The sequence below is a fragment of the Hippopotamus amphibius genome, chromosome 9 (assembly GCF_030028045.1).
Source record: "Hippopotamus amphibius kiboko isolate mHipAmp2 chromosome 9, mHipAmp2.hap2, whole genome shotgun sequence".
NCBI lineage: Eukaryota > Metazoa > Chordata > Mammalia > Artiodactyla > Hippopotamidae > Hippopotamus > Hippopotamus amphibius.
This window is the reverse complement of record NC_080194.1, coordinates 85536040-85556311: the sequence shown is the minus strand read 5'-3', so window position 1 is coordinate 85556311 and position 20272 is coordinate 85536040. Positions and strand designations below refer to the sequence as shown.

At 39.4% G+C, this 20272-nt stretch overlaps 1 protein-coding gene and 1 pseudogene across 1 annotated transcript; one reads left to right on the top strand and one right to left on the bottom strand.

Moving 5' to 3' along the window:
• The first annotated feature begins 663 nt into the window (after nucleotides 1-663).
• Nucleotides 664-2942, top strand: TMEM225 (transmembrane protein 225). Its single transcript, XM_057747473.1, has 4 exons — nucleotides 664-841; nucleotides 1437-1583; nucleotides 1854-1988; nucleotides 2704-2942. The coding sequence occupies exons 1-4, from the start codon at nucleotides 664-666 to the stop codon at nucleotides 2940-2942; spliced, it is 699 nt and encodes a 232-aa protein (XP_057603456.1).
• Nucleotides 2943-19005: 16063 nt separating this feature from the next.
• On the bottom strand, nucleotides 19006-19968 carry LOC130860946 (olfactory receptor 6T1-like; annotated as a pseudogene).
• Nucleotides 19969-20272: the final 304 nt, after the last annotated feature.

The following is a 20272-nucleotide window of genomic DNA, read 5'->3' as shown; positions in this document are numbered from 1 at the left end:
GTTGGACTGCAAAGGTTCAGTGTATCAGGCCAGTTCTTTTGGTTTCGAGGCACTGGTCTATTTCCTAGATGCCTGCCCAGCTAAACTTATTTAGGCTCCCCAAATGAGGACCGAAGTTTCTCCAAAGCGCCACAGATTTTGAATGGTCAGTCCCTTCCGTGATGTTAGGTAGCTGACATCTCAGATCAGTGATCATGAATTCTTTCTACATTTCACTGATCATATCTAATGTTCGTTAATCCTGGAACATATCATTCTAACATCTTTAGTGATACATGTCCAACTTCTTTCAGGGCTTCTAGTTATTCCTATATCAGATAGTTCTCTCTATATATGACATCATATCCCCCTCTATATCTGGTTCCTCTCTCTAGGCCTCTAGGTCCCTTGGTGCTTCCACGGCACTAGGTCTCAGGGTCAAGGGTCAGGCCCACATGATTCCATGGCAGTTGGCAGCTGTGATAGCAGGCCAGCCCAGATAGAGGTGTGGTGACCAGTGAGATTTATCTTCTCTGTTCCATAGGCTACTTCAGCTTCTGCCACTGCCAACACCTCAGCAATCAGTAAAAGTCTAGATTTTACCCTGCTTCCTATGACTAATCAAATCAGAGAAGAAGCATGTGAGATATTGGTGATTGCCTCAGCTCGAAATCCCCAATCACAATGGTGCATGTATCAGTCAGAAAGGTCCAGGCCACCAACATGTTCTTGTCCTCCTGGGTCTTAGTCTTCTTGGCGGTAGGAATCATCATTCAAGAATGGGCTGAACTGAAGTTGGATCCAAAAACGCCTAGGATAAACCACAGTCCATGGATATGCTGTACTTCTGTTTGGCCAGAAGGTCAGAGCTACACTATGGAAAGAGATGGGTGGAGAATGAGGGTTTATCCTTCCTTAACATCCATTCATCTCACCATTATTCTCTAGCGCAACCACCTGTGGTTGCAATGTGCCCACTTCCATAATCAACACAGTCAAGGCCAACTCTAAAAGCTCAGCATCTGCATGTTTTGGAGAAAAGTTTTGAAGTTCACAGACTTAATTGCTAGGCCTCTGAGAAGCCTGGCCAGTAGCAGCAGGGTGACTAGCACATCTAGAATGTGAGGGTATTAAAGAAAGGTAACTGGAAACAAGAAAAACAGGTTATATTGCCACTAGAGGAAGACAGGATGAATTGGAGTGTTTAGCAAGAAATCAATTTTGAGAAAATAGAAGAGAAAGAAGCTTACAGAGACACCAAGGTAGAGAGCAAGTTTTTTTGCTACTGTCTCCTATTCAGATCCCTACCTCTTTCTTTCCTCACCTCTGCTCTTTATTATTTAATCGAATCTTTTAACTCATTCACACGTTTACCTAGAGATTTGTGGGTCCTAGGTAGAAATTAGCCTGGAAGAAATATCTGTCCTTCTCTCAATACAGCTTCTGCTTTCCCACAGGTGGCCTGGAAGTGGTCAGAAACATGCTGATTTTGGTCTTCAACTTTTCCTTCCTTCATAACTTGCTCCTGGGTTTTGAATTCACTTATATGATTCCTCAAACTAAATATATTCTTGTTATGACTGCCTGCCTCGCTTTCCTCACAGGTAACTTCCTGTCTTCCCTAACATAAGCTTGGAGGCATATTGGTTTTGTGGGTCCAGACTGTAGTTTCTGACTAACTCAGCCTTCCCAGTTCTTTGGCTTAGATGTGCAGCTTCTGAATTGGATCTACCACTGAAGTGGGATTGGCCCTTGGGCAAGGTGCAGGTGTACGGGGGCGGGTTTGGAAGTCAGGCATATCTTGGGTTAAGAATTGAGTAGAAGAGCCAGGGTTCCTCAGAAGGGACTTTTTTCCCCTTTTGTCTGGACATCAGGCATCCTTCTGCTCTGTGCACTCCTACTGTATCAACAAATGCTACTTCAAGGTGAATCTGTGTACTACTCTAGTTACAAGATCACCTGGATCATTTTCACTGCGTACTTAAATGTTTTCTTCTTAATCATCTCTGGTGAGTGTCTTCAGGGACCTTGATGGGTGAAGAGAACCAATCCATGCCTGATAGAGAGGAGAGTGAAAGGTTGGGAAAGGGGGTTGGGGAAAAGTGCCAACCCTTACATTTTAAAGGGCTAGCGTGCGAGTGGACTCACACTCTGAGGACAGTTCCTACAAGGATAGCGATGGCGACTTGGGCTGAGTGAGATATTCAATATGCTTGCCTCCGAGAGAGCTCCTCATTTCCACCTTTTCTGTCTTTCACACCCTCCCCGCTTCAGGGGGGAGATAACCATTAGCTTTAAGACTAAGGAGAGTGGCTGATAGGGAATGTTCACTCATGTGGAGAGGCAGTGACCCTTGGGCAGTATGTCCTGCCAGCACAGCCTGAGGTCAGAGAGAAGCAATATCTGATGCTAAATGGCCACCTAAGAACACTGGAGACTCTTTAAAGAAGTCTTTAAAATTTCATTTGGAATCGTACCTCCTAACTCAGAAGCAAGTCCTTTCAGAAAGAATCCTCAATTTTGTTGAGTTGAGCAGCGTTAAAGCTATTCTACATATACTTCCAGTCTCCTCTGCTAAAGATCCCCCTCCTGAATGACTTGGGGCAGTTCAAAGGGGACCCCTGGGCTTTGGATTGGGGTCTCATGGATAAAAAGGAGGGAAGTGTTTCTGTGACTTTTCCATTGCTCCTATATCACCCTCCCCTGGCTTCTCTTTTTCCCCAGGAATCCTCTCTCTCCTACAGCACAAGCAGTCCATTGATAGCTCTGACAGCCTGACCACCATGACTAAATCTGCCAGAGAAAGTCAGGTTATGGAGCAATCTGGGGCATCTATCAAAGTTATTTCGTTACCAGCAGGCACTGCAATGCCTCGTAGTATTGTCCGTGTGCACTCTGAACATACAAAGGTTGCTCCAAAAAAACCACAAGTCCAAGAACGTCGTGTAACCTGGGCTCTATGATTTGACAATTTATCTTTCAGTATGTGTTCATCTTAATGGGAACAGTTTGTGCATATGTGGTGTGTGTATGTTCAACACTATTGTCTGGTTTCACATTTTGTGAATGACTGTGACTGGTTTGGGGTTCATAAGAAGATCCAGAAGGCTTATTTTTTTTTTTTTACCCTGACCAGCTTCTATTTGTTCTCACCGTCTAATAACATCTGTTATTAATATAATAAATATTATCTCATAGCTGATGTTTGCTGTATTATTAACTCTATACATCACAAAGATTTAGAATAATGTATACTACCTTTTGTCTCATTTATTTTATTGTAAAATATTTCAACCATTCAGAAAGAATACAAAACAGTATGATAAACACCTGTGTATACAACACCTAACTTTAAAATTAAATTATAAACAACTGAGTTTCCCTTAAATTTCTTTTCTAATCTCATTTCCCTCCCTTGTTTCTCACCACAAAACACCTTTAACGATTTTTTGTTGATCCTTTTACATTCATGTCATTTTTACTACAACTTTATGCATTCATAAAAATTATATAGATTAGCTTTCCAAGCGTTCAAACATCATTAAATATCATAATGCACAGACCGTTTTTTGCAACTCACTTTGTTCACTCAACTCTATGGCTTTGTGATTTATTGATAAGTTTTGTTCTACTTCACTTCATTCAAACTACTGTTAAGCGTTCCGCTGTAGAGATATATGAAATACTCTTTTTCCAGTTGATGGAAATTTAGTTGTTTTCTTCTACTCTGTTACAAATAGTGCTGCTATGAACCTTCTTATGCACTGTTCCCTCTGTCCGTGGAGCTAACCTTTCTCTTGGGTGTTTATCTAAGACTAAAATAGCTATAACAGAGAGTGTATTCATTTTGAAGTTACGTAAATACTGACAAGTGAACTAAAACACTGTTGTGCCAGTTTACACCTCTGCCAGCAGTGTATGAGGGTTCTAGCTGTTTTTGAGCCTTGCCAGCACTTGTGGGATCAGTTTTGCTTTGTTGTTATTGTTGTTGTTGTTGTTTAATCTTTGTCTACTGGAACTCTCACTACTGAGTTTTGAGCATCTTTTCATTTCATTATTGAGCTTTTGGATTTCTATTCTTTGGATTATTGTTTGACCATTTTCCTAATGGATTTGTTTATTTCTTAACTGATTTGTAGTTCTTATACATTGGAAACTAATACTAATTGGTTGTGTGTTGGCTTTCACCTTTGTTTATGATGTCTTCTTGTTTTATCAGGATATTCAAGTGAAATGTAATACAATGTAGCCACCTTTCTCTTTTAGTTGGTACTTTATTTTGTCTTAAGAAATCCTTCCCTAGTCTTTGCTCCAAATGAGAATAAACTTTGTGAATTATATAAGGTATGTATCCAGTTTTATCTACTTTCCATGTGGATGACTATCCAGAACATTTTATGGCTTAATTCCTTACCTTATTGATTTGTAACATAAATTCCACCTTGTATCACATATACACGTGAGTCTGTTTTCCATCTTTCTAGTGTATTCCATTGGTCTGTTTTTATATTCCTGCACTGTACCACAATCTTAATTACTATATAGTAAAAGAAAGCGTGGGTATTTAATAGGTCCTAGTCCTTGTTCTTGTTCAAAATTATCTTATCGCTTCTCTGCCTTTTGGCTAAGATCAAGTGTAAAATTACCTCAAATTGTTCTTGGCCTTTTGATCTCCATGTAAATAGCTTGTATGTGTTCATAAAAATCCCACTTACAATTTCATTCAGAATACTACTACTTTATTAACTAATTTGGGGAGAATTGATCTTGCCAGTAATATTTATTTATCCAATCCAAAAATATGATACTATTTATATGGGTCTTTTTTAATGTCCTCCAGTAATGTTTCATGATGGTTTTTTTCCCAGAGAGGTCTTTTTTAGGTTAATTCATAGGTAACTTGCACTTTTGTGCTTTTGTGAATTGGAATATTTTATAATATTTTCTAGTTGCTTATTACTGGTGTAAAGTTTTTGATTTTTGTGTCAAGAATTTTTTCCAAACTCTTATTTTAGTTCTAATAATTTATCTATAGAGTCTCCTAGATTATCCTTGGAGGAAAGCATAATTGTCTGCAGAAAAGGAAATCTTTATTTCCTTCCACCACTTATATCACTTGCTTCGTTTTATTGTGTTGTCTTATTCATTGCCTTAGACCTCTAGGATACACTTAAATGGGAAATAAGATAATAAGCAACCTTTCCCTATTCATTAATGAGAATGGCTCTAGAATCCTAAGAGATGATTTTATATACACTGTAAAACTTGGCATATTTGCTCATCAAATTCAAGGACTTCCCCTTGTATATCTAATTTATAGAATATATTTAACAAGAGTAAATGTTTAATTTTATTGAATATTTTTATGCATATATTGAGATATCAGTTGATTTTTTTCTATTCCAATAATAGGATGTCTCTGATTTATAACATAATTTGTGAGCTTGTTCTGTATTTTATTGTGTAATATTTCAGACAGAAATAAATACAAAACAATATGATAACCAACTGTGAACTCATTGCCTGATCTTACAAAATCTTAACATTATGCCCTATTTGTCTTAAATTGTTTTAAATTAAATTTGCTGACTTATCTGATGTTCCTGTACAAATTCCCCCAAACTCATTTTTCTCCCTTGTATCTCATTGCTAAACACTTTGCATACCTGGGAAAATTCCTATTTAGTTATGTTGTGCTTATTTTAATAAACTGCTGAAATTAATTTTCTAATTATTTTAAGACATTATTAACTATTATTAATTAATTATTATTCATTATTTTAAATCTGTCTTTATAAGTAAAATTTGGCTACAATTTCTTCCCTGCACTCTCCTTGTCCATTTTATTTTGTTTAACTATATATATATATACACACACATATATATATATAGTTTGGAAGAAAGTTTAAGTAAACTTTTTTGAAATATAAAGTGCATACAGAAAAGTTCACAAATGGCAAGTGTATAGCTTTTCAAATGTTCACAAAAAGAATACACTTACGAAACCAGTACTCAAATAAAAAAACAGAATCTTAACAGAAGTTAATATTAATATTAACTAGAAGTCACCCTCATGACATTCATGTACAGAGGCATTAACTATATGATTTCAAAAGCTATAGATTGATTTTTGCTTGATTTTAAATTTTATAGAAAAGAAGCCATATACATAAACAATTTTGTTGGTCTTTCGTCTAGGAAGGAATTTTTTAGTCATAGATTTCCCATGTTCACATTGAAGTTTGGGATACCATCAAATGATTATTCATAGTGGTTGTACCAATTTCACACTCCCAACAGCAGTATGTGAATGTTCTAATTGCCCCACATCCTTACTAGCACTTAATGTTGTCTTCTGCCAAGCCACTCTGGTGAGTGTGTCACAGTATGGCAAACACAAAAAATAAAAAAAATAAAAATAAAAATTATGGCTTTAATTTGCTTTTTTCTTATGACAAATGAAGTTACTTTCATTTGTTTATTGGCCACTTGGATATCCTCTTTTTTTTTTTTTTTTTTTTTGAGTATCTGTCCAAATATTTTCCCATTTAGCTATTTTCTGTCTTTTTATTATCTTTTACATAGAAGTCTTTGTCAAATCTATGTGCATTGAAAATAACTTCTTCCACTCTATGACTTACCATTTCATACTCATATTGTACCCTTTGAAGAACAGAATGATCTTATTTTGCTATAAATCTAATTTATTAATTGTTTCATTTTATGGATAGGTCAATTTTCATCCTATTTAAGAAATCTTTTTCTCCATCAAGGTTGTGAAGATATTCCCTTACGTTTTCCCATTGAAAGTTGAGTGTTTTGGGTATTGTAGAAAGGAATCTAATCATTCATTCATTCAATTATTCGTGTTTACGTTACTTTTTTTTTTATAGAGGCAGACAACTCAGTAAATATATTACTTAACAATAAACATTTCCTTTCTGTTCTTCTGCTCCATCGTGGACATGCTTCCTGAAATTATTTGTAACAAATGCTAAAATATTTATTTTTATGTGTATTTTTCTTAGACCATAAGCACCTAGAATGTATAGAGTTTTTTTTTTCCCCAATAACTCCTCAGTGCCTGAAAAAGTACCTCTCATGCATTAGACAAGATAAGTTGAGTAGATGAATTTCAGCTGCACTGACATTGACTACATACCCTAGTATCCACGTTCTCACCCCCCAAATACAGTAGGATGTACACTTGTGAGTTAATTGAAGCAGTGCCTCAAAGATCTGGCCCATGGTGTTAGAAAAGAAGGATGGAGGGCTTAGCTGTTTATGTATTTCATCTCCACCCCCAAAAATATGATTTAGTATTTGGTCACCAGAACACTTTGTTTTACCCAACTGATGTTTCCTCCCCTCAGCTATTAATACAAATGGTTTCTTTAGTTCACTACGTTGTCTTCTCTCCCCACTCCCAAGCCCTTTAGTGTGACTTTCTACCCTGTCATTTGTGGCTTCAAAGGTTTAGAAATTCTGGGTTTTCTTTTCTAGGTTATTGCTTCAGACAAAATGTAGATGAGGACCCAGTGCTGACAAAACCACCTCTAATTTTCATCACATTGAAGTTTGAGTCCCTCCTCTTATCTCTCTAACTGTAGGAGCTGAGGCAGAGAGGTTAGCAAAGTAAAACTTTTTAGTCTCTGATGAATTAGACACTGACAAAGATTAGAAAATATCTATTGAAAAAGGCAAAGAGAGAGATCTATACTGTGAGAAACTGAAAGGGCTTAAAATTATTAAAGAGAAAAAAATGAAAATCAAAAAAGAAGAAAAGAGAATAAAAGCACATGAAAGAATATTTGGAGAAAAATCCATAAATCATAGTCCCCTACAACAACTAATTCTAGTATCTGTTTACATGCATGCATGTTCTACATTGTTGCAATTAACATGTTGGTATTATACATAGCTAATAACATGAGCCGGTAAAATTTGTTTTTAAAATTATAACTTTAATGAATGCACAATGGTCCATTGTGTTGATATACAGAAGTGTGTGATAATCTTCTCTGTAACATTTAGGCTGTTTTCACTGATTGTTCTGGCATCATCTTGAACAGTGATGTGGAATCAGAGGAGCCAGATGGTTCACATAGCTGAACCCTCACCGTGTCTCTACCCCTTACTGTCTGCCCAAGATACCCAGTAGGTACATTAATAGCAGCAAACATGGACTTCCCTGGTGGCACAGGGATTAGCACGGGTTCAATCCCTGGTCCAGGAAGATCCCACATGCTGCGGAGCACCTAAGCTCATGTACCACAACTACTGAGCCTGGGCTCTAGAACCTGCAAGCCACTACTACTGAAGCCTGCACATGTAGAGCCCATGCTTTGCAACAAGAGAAGCCACGGCAATGAGAAGCCTGTGCACTGCAACAAAGAGTAGCAATTAGAGAAAGCCCACGTGCAGTAACAAAGACCCAGTGCAGCCAATAAATAAATTAATTAATTAATTTTAAAAATAGCAAACATATATGAAGCACTTTATATTTTATAAAATAATCTGTGTATATTTCTTCTTTTACCTCCAAAAAACCTTTAAAATTCAGACAGATCAGCTGTTAGAATTATTTTTATCTTATCAATAGAAAACCTTGGGTTAGAGAAAAAGATGGCGGCGAAGTAGAGAGACGTGGAGTGCATCCCTCTCCACAGATGCATTGGGAATGCACGGAAGGATGCAGTCATTCCCACAGAGAACCAGCTGAACACCAGCAGACGGCCTCGGACACCAGAAAGGGCTGCGAGGAGCCCGACATAGCCAGTACGGAGGCATCTACGAGGGCTCAAAGAGGGTGAAGCGGTGGAGCTGTGGCAGACGTGAGGGAGTGAGAAACATACGGAGGGTCCGCAGCGCAGCTCAGCGTTCCCGGACTGAGACATCGATCCACGGCTGAACGGAGGGTCCAGGAGCGGGAGCGTGGGAACCGGAGAGCTGGTTCAGGGTGAGAAACATTGTTGCTGGTAGGGTGACGGACCGAGAGGACAGGAGGGAGGAGGTCCCCGGAGAGGAGTGCCCGTCCCTGAGAGCTGCCCGGCCATGATGGCGGCTGGAGGCTGCAGGCTCCCGGGCGGGGGGGGAGGAGCCGCGTGCATAGCCTCTCCCTCCCTTTCGGTGCCTCTGCAACAGGCAGCAGAGAGACGCCCTGCGGGCCACCTAAGGCGCTCAGGGATAACAAGCACCCTCAGGCACTCGGGCGGGGCTAGATTAAAACTCCTTGCAAAGCCAGCAGCAGGGAGGCTGCCAAGAGAAAAAAAAAAAAAACCAGCATCAAAAAGGAAAAACCCCGAGAGAGGCCCAACTCTAAGACTTTCTGTGTACGCCTGAGCCACCAGCGCCCTCTGCAACAGGCACCTCCAAGCCCAACTGAAACAACAGTGCGCCACTGCTCACTGACTCCCAGGAGAAGGAGCCACTATTGTACCCTCTCCCTCCCCACACACCGAGGCTTACAGACGAACAATAAAGGAACCTCTGCTGGTCACAGAATAACGCAAAAAAAAAAAAAAAAAAAAAAAAAAAAAAAAAACCCAAGGCAAGGAGAAGGACACTTACAGCTGAGACGCTAAGGAAACAGAAATAGTAGTATCAATACCTACTGAACTGGTCCATTCTGGGATCGGTTCTGGATTTTTTTTCTTTTTTTCTTTCTCTCTCTCTCTCTTCCTTTTTTTTTTTTTTTTTTTTTTTTTTTTGATTTATTAAATACGATCTTAGCCCTAAGGGATCTACAAGTTTTACAACATAATTTTTTAAGGATATTTTTTACTCTTTTTTTTTTTTTTTTTTTTTTTGCCTTTTTATATACTTCTATATCTAGCTAAGTTTTTGGTAGTACAAACAAAATATCTTTCATACTTTCCTTTCATCCCTTTCTTTTATACACTTCTATTCCTTTCTTTTTCTTTGTATATTTCCAACCACATTACGCTCTTCTGTTCCCCTTTCTTCCAGCCATTTTAAGTGCATTTTATCTTAACATACTTATAAGCAACACTATCGGTCTGCTCAGACTCCTTGCTCTATTCTCCAGATGATGCACTGCCTTGGTATTAATATTAGGCTTTTGTCTATATCTTAGTTCTTAGTACAGTTGTCTAATTACATTCTGAGAATCTCCATTCTCTCTGGTGGTACTCCAGCTCATTTCTATATTTGATCCTAGCTTACAAAATCTCCCTGGATTGATGTTTGTATGTGTAGGGTGTTATTTGTTGTTTGTTTGCTTTTGCTTTTCTCTCTGATTTGTTCTGTTTCAGTTGTCAATTTCTGCTGGGTTTCTCTTTGAATATCTGATAGCACACTGGGGTTCTGTCAGGTCTTTCTAGAGCCTTATGTCCTAACAGATTCAGTAATTGTATGTCTTATACATGTATGTGTTTCCTAGGCTGAATATTCGTTTAATCCAATACTTGGACATTAGTCTGAGGCTTGGACAATCTTCTATAAACACCTCTATCGCCAGGACAAGCAACCCCAAAAGCTTGGACAATCATGAGGAAACAAAGAAACCCCATGCAGGCAAAGGAGCAGGAAAAAAACCCACAAGACCAAATAAATGAAGAGGAAATAGGAAAAATGCCTGAAAAAGAATTTAGAGTAATGATAATAAAAATGATACAAAATCTTGATAACAAAATAGAGAAAGTACAAGAAACAGTTCATAAGAACTCAGAAAAACAAACAGCAATGGATAACAAAATAACTGAAATTAAAAATACTCTAGATGCTATAACCAGCAGAGTGACTGAGGCAGAAGAACGAATAAGTGAGTTGGAAGATAGAATGGGAGAAATAAACGCCACAGAGCAGGAAAAAGAAAAAAAAATAAAAAGACTAGAAGACAGCCTCAGAGACCTCAGTGATAACCTTAAACGTACCAATATTCGAATTATAGGCATCCCAGAAGAAGAAGAAAACAAGAAAGGGTCTGAGAAAATATTTGAAGAGGTTCGAGTGGAAAACTTCCCTAACATGGGAAAGGAAATAATGAACCAAGTCCAAGAAGCACAGAGAGTCCCATACAGAATAAACCCAAGGAGAAATACACCAAGACACATATTAATCAAACTAACGACAATTAAACACAAAGAAAAAATATTAAAAGCAGCAAGAGAAAAGCAACAAACAACATATAAGGGAAAACCCATCAGGATAACAGCTGACCTTTCTACAGAAACTCTGCAGGCCAGAAGGGAATGGCAGGATATACTGAAAGTCCTGAAAGAGAGAAACCTACAGCCAAGAATACTCGACCCAGCAAGAATCTCATTCAGATTTGAGGGAGAAATCAAAAGCTTTCCAGACAAGCAAAAGTTAAGAGAATTCAGCACCACCAAACCAGCCTTACAACAAGTGCTAAAGGAACTTCTCTAAGTAGGACACACAAGAAAAGGAAAACACCTACAAATACAAACCCAAAACAATTCAGAAAATGGTAATTGGAACACACATGTCAATAATCACTTTAAATGTAAATGGATTAAATGCTCCAACCAAAAGACACAGACTGGCTGAATGGATACAAAAACAAGACCCTTCTATATGCTGCCTACAAGAAACCCACTTCAGACCAAGGGATACATATAGACTGAAAGTGAAGGGATGGAAAAAGATATTCCATGCAAATGGAAGTCAAAAGAAAGCTGGAGTAGCAATACTCATATCAGACACATTAGACTTGAAAGTAAAGACTATTAAAAGAGACAAGGAAGGGCACTACATAATGATCAAGGGATCCATTCCAAGAAGAACATATCACAATGGTAAATATCTATGCCCCCAATATAGGAGCACCTCAATACATAAGGCAAATGCTAACAGCTATAAAAGGGGACATCGACAGGAACACAATAATAGTGGGAGACTTGAACACCCCACTTACATCAATGGACAGATCATCCAAACAGAAAATAAATAAAGACACACAAGCTTTAAATGACACATTAGACCATCTCGACTTCATTGATATTTATAGGACATTCCATCCAAAAACGACAGACTACACTTTTTTCTCAAGTGCACACGGAACATTTTCCAGGATAGATCACATCTTGGGTCACAAATCAAACCTCAGCAAATTCAAGAAAATTGAAATCATATCAAGCATCTTCTCAGACCACAACGCCTTGAGACTAGATATCAATTACAGGAAAAAAAAAACTGCAAAAAAGACAAACACATGGAGGCTAAACAATTCACTCTTAAACAACCAAGGAATCACTACAGAAATCAAAGAGGAAATCAAAAAATATCTAGAAACAAATGACAACGAAAACACAACAACCCAAAACCTATGGGACGCAGCAAAAGCAGTTCTAAGAGGGAAGTTTATAGCAATACAGTCCTACCTTAAGAAACAAGAAAATGATCGAATAAACAACCTAACCTTACACCTCAAACAACTAGAGAAAGAAGAACAAAGAAACCCCAAAGTGAGCAGAAGGAAAGAAATCATAAAGATCAGAGCAGAAATAAATGAAAAAGAAAGGAAAGAAACCATAAGAAAAATAAATGAAACTAAAAGCTGGTTCTTTGAGAAGATTAACAAAATTGATAAACCATTAGCCAGACTCATCAAGAAAAAAAGGGAGAAGATGCAAATCAACAGAATTAGAAATGAAAAAGGAGAAGTAACAACGGACACCTCAGAAATACAAAAGATCATGAGAGACTACTACAAGCAACTATATGCCAATCAATTTGGATAACCTGGAAGAAATGGATACATTCTTAGAAAAACACAATCTTCCAAGACTGAACCAGGAAGAAATAGAAACCATGAACAGACCAATCACAAGTACAGAAATTGAGGCAGTGATTAAAAATCTCCCAACACACAAAAGCCCAGGACCAGATGGGTTCACGGGCGAATTCTATCAAACATTTCGAGAAGAGTTAACACCTATCCTTCTCAAACTCTTCCAAAATATTGCAGAAGGCGGAACACTCCCAAACTCATTCTACGAGGCCACCATCACCCTGATACCAAAACCAGGCAAAGATGTCACAAAAAAAGAAAACTACAGACCAATATCACTGATGAATATAGATGCAAAAATCCTCAACAAAATACTAGCTAACAGACTGCAACAGCACATTAAAAAAATCATACACCACGATCAAGTGGGGTTTATCCCTGGGATGCAAGGATTCTTCAATATACGCAAATCAATCAATGTGTTACATCATATCAACAAATTGAAGGATAAAAACTATATGATCATTTCAATAGATGCAGAAAAAGCTTTTGACAAAGTTCAACATCCATTTATGATAAAAGCTCTCCAGAGAATGGGCATAGAAGGAAATTACCTCAACATAATAAAAGCCATATATGACAAACCAAAAGCCAACATTGCTCTCAATGGAGAAAAACTGGAAGAATTCCCTCTAAGAACAGGAACAAGACAAGGGTGTCCACTCTCACCACTGTTATTCAACATAGTTTTGGAAGTGTTAGCCACAGCAATCAGAGAAGAAAAAGAAATTAAAGGAATCCAAACTGGAAAAGAAGAAGTAAAATTGTCACTCTTTGCAGATGACATGATATTATATATAGAAAACCCTAAAGACTCTACCAGAACACTGCTAGCACTCATTGATGAGTTTAGTAAAGTAGCAGGATACAAAATTAATGCACAGAAATCTCTTGCATTCCTATACACTAACAACGGAAGAGCAGAAAGAGAAATTAAGGAAACTCTCCCATTCACCATTGCAACCAAAAGAATAAAATACCTAGGAATAAACCTGCCTAAGGAGGCAAAAGATCTGTATGCAGAAAACTTTAAGACATTGATGAAAGAAATCAAAGACGACACACACAGATGGAGGGACATACCATGTTCCTGGATTGGAAGAATCAACATCGTGAAAATGACTGTATTACCCAAAGCAATTTACAGATTCAATGCAATCCCGATCAGATTACCAATGGCATTTTTCACAGAACTAGAGCAAGAAATCTTACGATTTGTATGGAAACGCAAAAGACCCCGAATAGCCAAAGCAATCTTGAGAAGGAAAAATGGAGTTGGTGGAATCAGGCTTCCTGACTTCAAACTATACTACAAGGCCATAGTGATCAAGACAGTATGGTACTGGCACAAAAAGAGAAAGGAAGATCAATGGAATAGAATAGAGAACTCAGAAGTAAGCCCAAACACATATGGGCACCTTATCTTTGACAAAGGAGGCACGAGTATACAATGGAGAAAAGACAGCCTCTTCAATAAGTGGTGCTGGGAAAATCGGACAGCACCATGTAAAAGAATGAAATTAGAACACTTCCTAACACCATACACAAAAAGAAACTCCAAATGGATTAAAGACCTACATGTAAGGCCAGACACTATAAAACTCCTAGAGGAAAACATAGGCAGAACACTATATGACATACATCAAAGCAACATCCTTTTTGACCCACCTCCTAGAATCATGGAAATAAAATCAAGAATAAATGAATGGGACCTCATGAAACTTAAAAGCTTTTGCACAGCAAAAGAAACCATAAACAAGACTAAAAGGCAACCCTCAGAATGGGAAAAAATAATTGCCTATGAAACAACGGACAAAGGATTAACCTCCAAAATATACAAGCAGCTCAGGCAGCTTCATACCAAAAAAGCAAATAACCCAATCCACAAATGGGCAGAAGACCTAAATAGACATTTCTCCAAAGAAGACATACAGATGGCCAACAAACACATGAAAAGATGCTCAACATCACTCATCATCAGAGAAATGCAAGTCAAAGCCACAATGAGGTATCACCTCACACCAATCAGAATGGCCATCATCACAAAGTCTGGAAACAACAAATGTTGGAGAGGGTGTGGAGAAAAGGGAACTCTCCTGCACTGTTGGTGGGACTGTAAGTTGGTACAGCCACTATGGAAAACAATTTGGAGGTTCCTTAAAAAACTACAAATAGAACTACCATATGATCCAGTAATCCCACTCCTGGGCATATACCCAAAGAAAACCATAATCCCAAAGAAACTTGTACCATAATGTTTATTGCAGCACTCTTTACAATAGCCAGGACATGGAAGCAACCTAAATGCCCATCAACAAATGAATGGATACAGAAGATGTGGCATATATATACAATGGAATATTACTCAGCTATAAAAAGGGATGAGATGGAGCTATATGTAATGAGGTGCATAGAACTACAATCTGTCATACATAGTGAAGTAAGTCAGAAAGAGAAGGACAAATATTGTATGCTAACTCACATATACGGAATCTAAAAATGGTACTGATGAACTCAGTGACAAGAACAAGGATGCAGATACAGAGAATGGACTGGAGAACTCGAGGTATGGGAGGGGGCGGGGGGTGAAGGGGAAACTGAGAAGAAGCGAGAGAGTAGCACAGACATATATATACTACCAACTGTAAAATAGTCAGTGGGAAGTTGTTGTATAACAAAGGGAGTCCAACTCGAGGATGGAAGATGCCTTAGAGGACTGGGGCAGGGAGGGTGGGGGGGACTCGAGGGGGGGCGTCAGGGAAGGGAGGGAATATGGGGATATGTGTATAAAAACAGTTGATTGAACCTGGTGTACCCCCCCAAAAAAATAATAAAAAAATAAAAATAAATAAAATAAAAAAGAAAACCTTGGGTTAGAGAGGTGAGATAACTTGCCTAAAGGCCACATAGCAGCTAGTAAGTAGCAGAAATGGGTCTTAAAATATCTTCAAAATGAGGAGCCCATGTGTACATGTGCTCACACACTCTCTCTCCTTATCTCTCTTCTCTCTCTCTCTCTCTGATTATCTGCTTTATGCATATATTCAGCTATTATATTAGTAGAGCCATAGGGCCAGCATGAATCATGAATCATGTCAGTCATATGACAGATAACCAGGAAAGGTCCAGGGATAATTATAATTTTAAACACTGGAATTCTCTTGGGACTGTGTGTGTGTGTGTGTGTGTGTGTGTGTGTGTGTGTGTGTGTGTGTGTATAAATGTTTTCTACCTAAATGTACCTTGGAAAATAGCAACTATAATTCTGTAGCGTTCATGATTGCAAGTTCGCTTATAAATAATTGAGCATAGTCCCATTTGGGGCAATTAAAACTTTTCCTAAACACCAGGAACTCTGGAGACCAAAAAGGAAAATGGAATAATTATTCACCTAAATTAGTGTCTGTGTCACTTATCAGCTTGATTGGGTGCCTCTGTGAGCCAAACAAGAATTTCAAGGACAAGAAAGCCCTCTGAGCCTCTGTCTCCCTGGGCTGGGATTTCATGGGCAAGTCTGCAATTGTATTGTTTCTGGGGCTTTCACCTGGATACTAGTTTTCCTTTACTTTAAAGTGAAAGGATGATGGCTACCTTCCCTATTCCACCAGAAATACTCTTCAGGTTGGGACTGAGAGACCATAGACTAATAGTCCTCACTGGGTGAGGATCTGGGTGGTCTGATTCCTGCCTGAGGGGTGTGTATTCTAGGGAACACTTTATCATGATCCCTGTAACTGAAACAGCTATTCCTGACATCTTCCTGAAGGGAAAGGCACAAAGGGTCAACCTGAAACCTGGGGTACACACGTAAAAGCAGAAGATCCCCTTCTGCCTGTTAGACGTTAGTGAAGGTGATGATTGCAGTGTTTATGGGTGGAGAATATCTATACAGCGTATGTCTATGGTCTTATGTCTAAACTGCCACTCAGACCCTTTTCATGTCACTTGGCTTCCCCATTCCCTTCTTCATCAGATGTCTTTCTGAGGTGTGGATGTGGACCTCTCTGATGTGCAGAACTGTGTGATGGCACTTTGCTACATTCTAGCCCAGGATTTCTTGATTATGTACCTCTCTGCAATGCTTATTGAAATCAAAGATTCGTTTTTCCAACCCCAGATTTACAGAATCAGAAATTTGAGGTGGTGGGACCCACTTTTAGCAGGTGCCATGCACACTAACATTTAAGAATCTCCCATGAGAACACTGAGAGCCTGGGAGTGTTGTGATTCTTCACCTTTGGATGTGTTCCTTATCCTCTAAGTTCCTCTCCACTGTGCTTAGTTTCTTTGAGATGAAGTACAAGAAACCCACTAGTCCAGGAATCCTAACTCTAGGGAGCCTTTGACTCCCGAGGCTTCATTACATGAATCACCTGAATATCTATACAAAATTTTGAGACTTGTGCATTATATTTTGGAGAGGTCAGTGAGAAAATGATTGAAGATATTTTCCTAGCCAAGTGTACTGGCTTTATCGCTGAGTAGAGTCTTTACCTCAAATCTATGTTTGCTCTCCAAATTTAGTGATGTATGCTGAATTACCGAGGAAAAGAGAAAAAGTTCTTTCTATCTCTCTTCAAATATAAATAGCCATATTCCTGCTCACTCTCTTCCAGGGGCAGCAAAGCACAGGCTGTGGTGCTGGGCATTCCTGGATTTACTTCTTGGTGCTGTTACTGCCAAGCTGTGTGGCTTTGGGCAAATATCACAAGCACTCTGAGCTCTGGAAGTCTCAACAGTAAAACAGAGCCAAATGTTTACTTCCATGAATAACTCTTCAAAGGCTTTACATGTCCTTTAAAAAGAAAGAAAGATGCTTATAAACCTTATAGATAAGATCCTGTTTGTACTGATCTCAACCCACCTCTCCAGGTCTGCTCCTCATTTACATTTGTTTCTCTCAGCCCCTCTTTTCCTTGCAAATACCACTCACTTTTTCTGGAAAGCTCCTCTACTAATTTTTCCTGGCTAACTCCTGCTCAATCTCAGGCCTCAGTTTAAAGTTCACTTCCTCAGAGAAGGGTTCCCTGAGCTTTAATGCAAATTATTTGTCCTTATTAGTCCCTTAACAAAACTCAGCTATTTTCTCAAAAGCATTCATCACAACTTACAACTACATAATGACTTATGCATTTATGAATTTTTAGCCAGTCATCCCAAGGAAACCATAAATTCCATAAAAGTGAAAGCTATGTCTTTCTTGTTTTCTGCAGTATCTCCCAAGGTTTAGCTCCAGAGCCTAGATCTGGGAGCAGAAGCAGAGGTGCCTCTGGTGGAGCATTGAGGAGGCATTTACTCTCACGTTTGTGCACAGCCTGACCCTAGACTTGCACAACCACGTGGGCAAGTGTCTCTTTAAAATGTGTGCCCTAGACATCTCCCTTGGCTCACCCTAGTCCCACCCCTGCCTAGCTCAGTGCCTAAAACCTATTATTTAATAATAGTTCTTAAATAAATGATTATCCCCATATTTGGAGTCTGTTAAGTAGAATTTGACTTGGGAGTTACAGATATCCAAATATTTAATTGGTCTCACCATTTTTCCTTTGTGAGATTGTTTCAGGAGCTGCTAGTCACACAAAGCGCATAGCAAAGGAGACTCAGACAGCGAATACAGAAACATTTGTTACTGCAGCCAGAGTTTGGTTTCCCAATACAGAGTTTCTGGGTAAACTTGTTTGCTATACCCAGTCTAAATGGAAGGCCTCAGAAGGTTGTCTTACTCCCCTCTAAGCACCAAATATAAATCTGCATATTTTAGCATCCCCCGATCAGCTTCAAGAGCTAGGACACTGAAGCAGTAATAGGTGTGCTTAAGCACACACATGTGAGGAAAAAGAGGAGCAGCCTCCCTGAATGGAAGCCACATGCTGATGTACCTCAAAGGAAATGTGTCCTCACCAGAATTCTGAAATTTGAACATTTGGATCAGCCTTCTCTGTGGAAGGTGGAGGCAAAAGGAAGATTGCAGGGAGGAACGTGAAGGGTTGACCTGCATATTTCACATTCCATATTTATGAAGACTATTCTTTTTTTTTTTTTTTTTTTGGCCATGCCATGTGGCTTGTGGAATCTTAGTTCTCTGACCAGAGATCAAACCTGGCCCCTTGGCAGTGACTGCGCGGGATGGTAACAAGAGGGTTGCCAGGGAATTCCCAAGACTATTCTTTTATCATCTGAGAAAAGTACAAGGTATTGCCTGAGTGATTGAAACTTCAAATGCTTGGACAATCTAGTAGGACTATTTCCTTTTAGTTGTGACCCTTGTAGGGTCCTGCAGCGATGGGTGTGTGCCGCCTCAGGGCATCTCTCAGGGCTCGCTTCACATTCTCATTGCGGAGACTGAAGATGAATGGATTCAGGAGGGGTGTGATGATATAGTTCAGGACCAAGGCACCTTTGTTGGACAGCATGGATTGAGCTTCTGTCAGACGGATGTAGAGAAAAATGGAGCTGCTCTAGAAGATGACCACCACTGTAAGATGTGAGGCACAAGTGGAGAATGCTTTCTTTTGCTCAGCGGCTATGGGGGCCCTGAGAACAGTGGCAGGAATGCAGGCATAGGAGACTGAGATCAGTGCCAGTGAACCCAGCAACACTGACGTGGACAGCACGAAAGCCAGCAGCTCCAGCAGGCGAGTGTCTCCACAAGAGAGCCTGAGCAAGGGCCAACTGTCACAAAAGAAGTGGTCAATGCCACTGGTGCCACAGAAAGGTAGGCTGGCCATGAGGATGGTGGGGCCTAGGACGCAGAGGAACCCAGCTAGCCAGGAGGCCAGCACCAGTTGGGAACAGACAAGACCACTCTTCAGGGTCTCACAGTGGAGCGGTTGGCAGATTGCCAGGAAATGATCCAGAGACATGACAGGTAAGAGGAAGAAGTCAGTGGTGTCCAGGAGGAAGTGGAGGTGGGACTGGATGATGCAGCTGGTGAAGGAGATGGAGTGAGCCCCTGTGAGGATGACCACAAGCATCTTGGGAACCACAACAGACACAAGCAACAGCTCCAGGAAGGGCAGGTTCTGCAGGAAGAAGTACATTTGTGTGTGCAGGCGTCGGTCCATCCAGCTGAGCCTAATGATGAGCAGGTTGCCTGTGGCTGTTACAACATAGATCATCAACAGCCCCAAGAACAACAGGAACTGCAGAATGTGGCTACTCGGGAAACCCAGAAGGACAAACCCTGTTACCTGAGTCCAGTTTGCAGGGCTCATCTCCAGTCACTGGAAGGGGAAATGGAACAGAAATTCATAACTGGTCCATAGCATAACTGGTCCATAGCTACCAATTCTTTAATCAATCAATGACATAATATTGCAAACCTAGCAACTGCTTACATTCTGAGACTTAATCTATATTTATGCTTGCAGTTGACTTACAAAAAGAGAAACAGACTGTGACAGTAAGCAATATACCAACAATAACATGAATGCTATTGAACACCAATACATATTAGGAAATTTACATACAGTACCTCCTCTCTCACCTGCCTTTAAAGATAGGTATTACTGTGCTCAT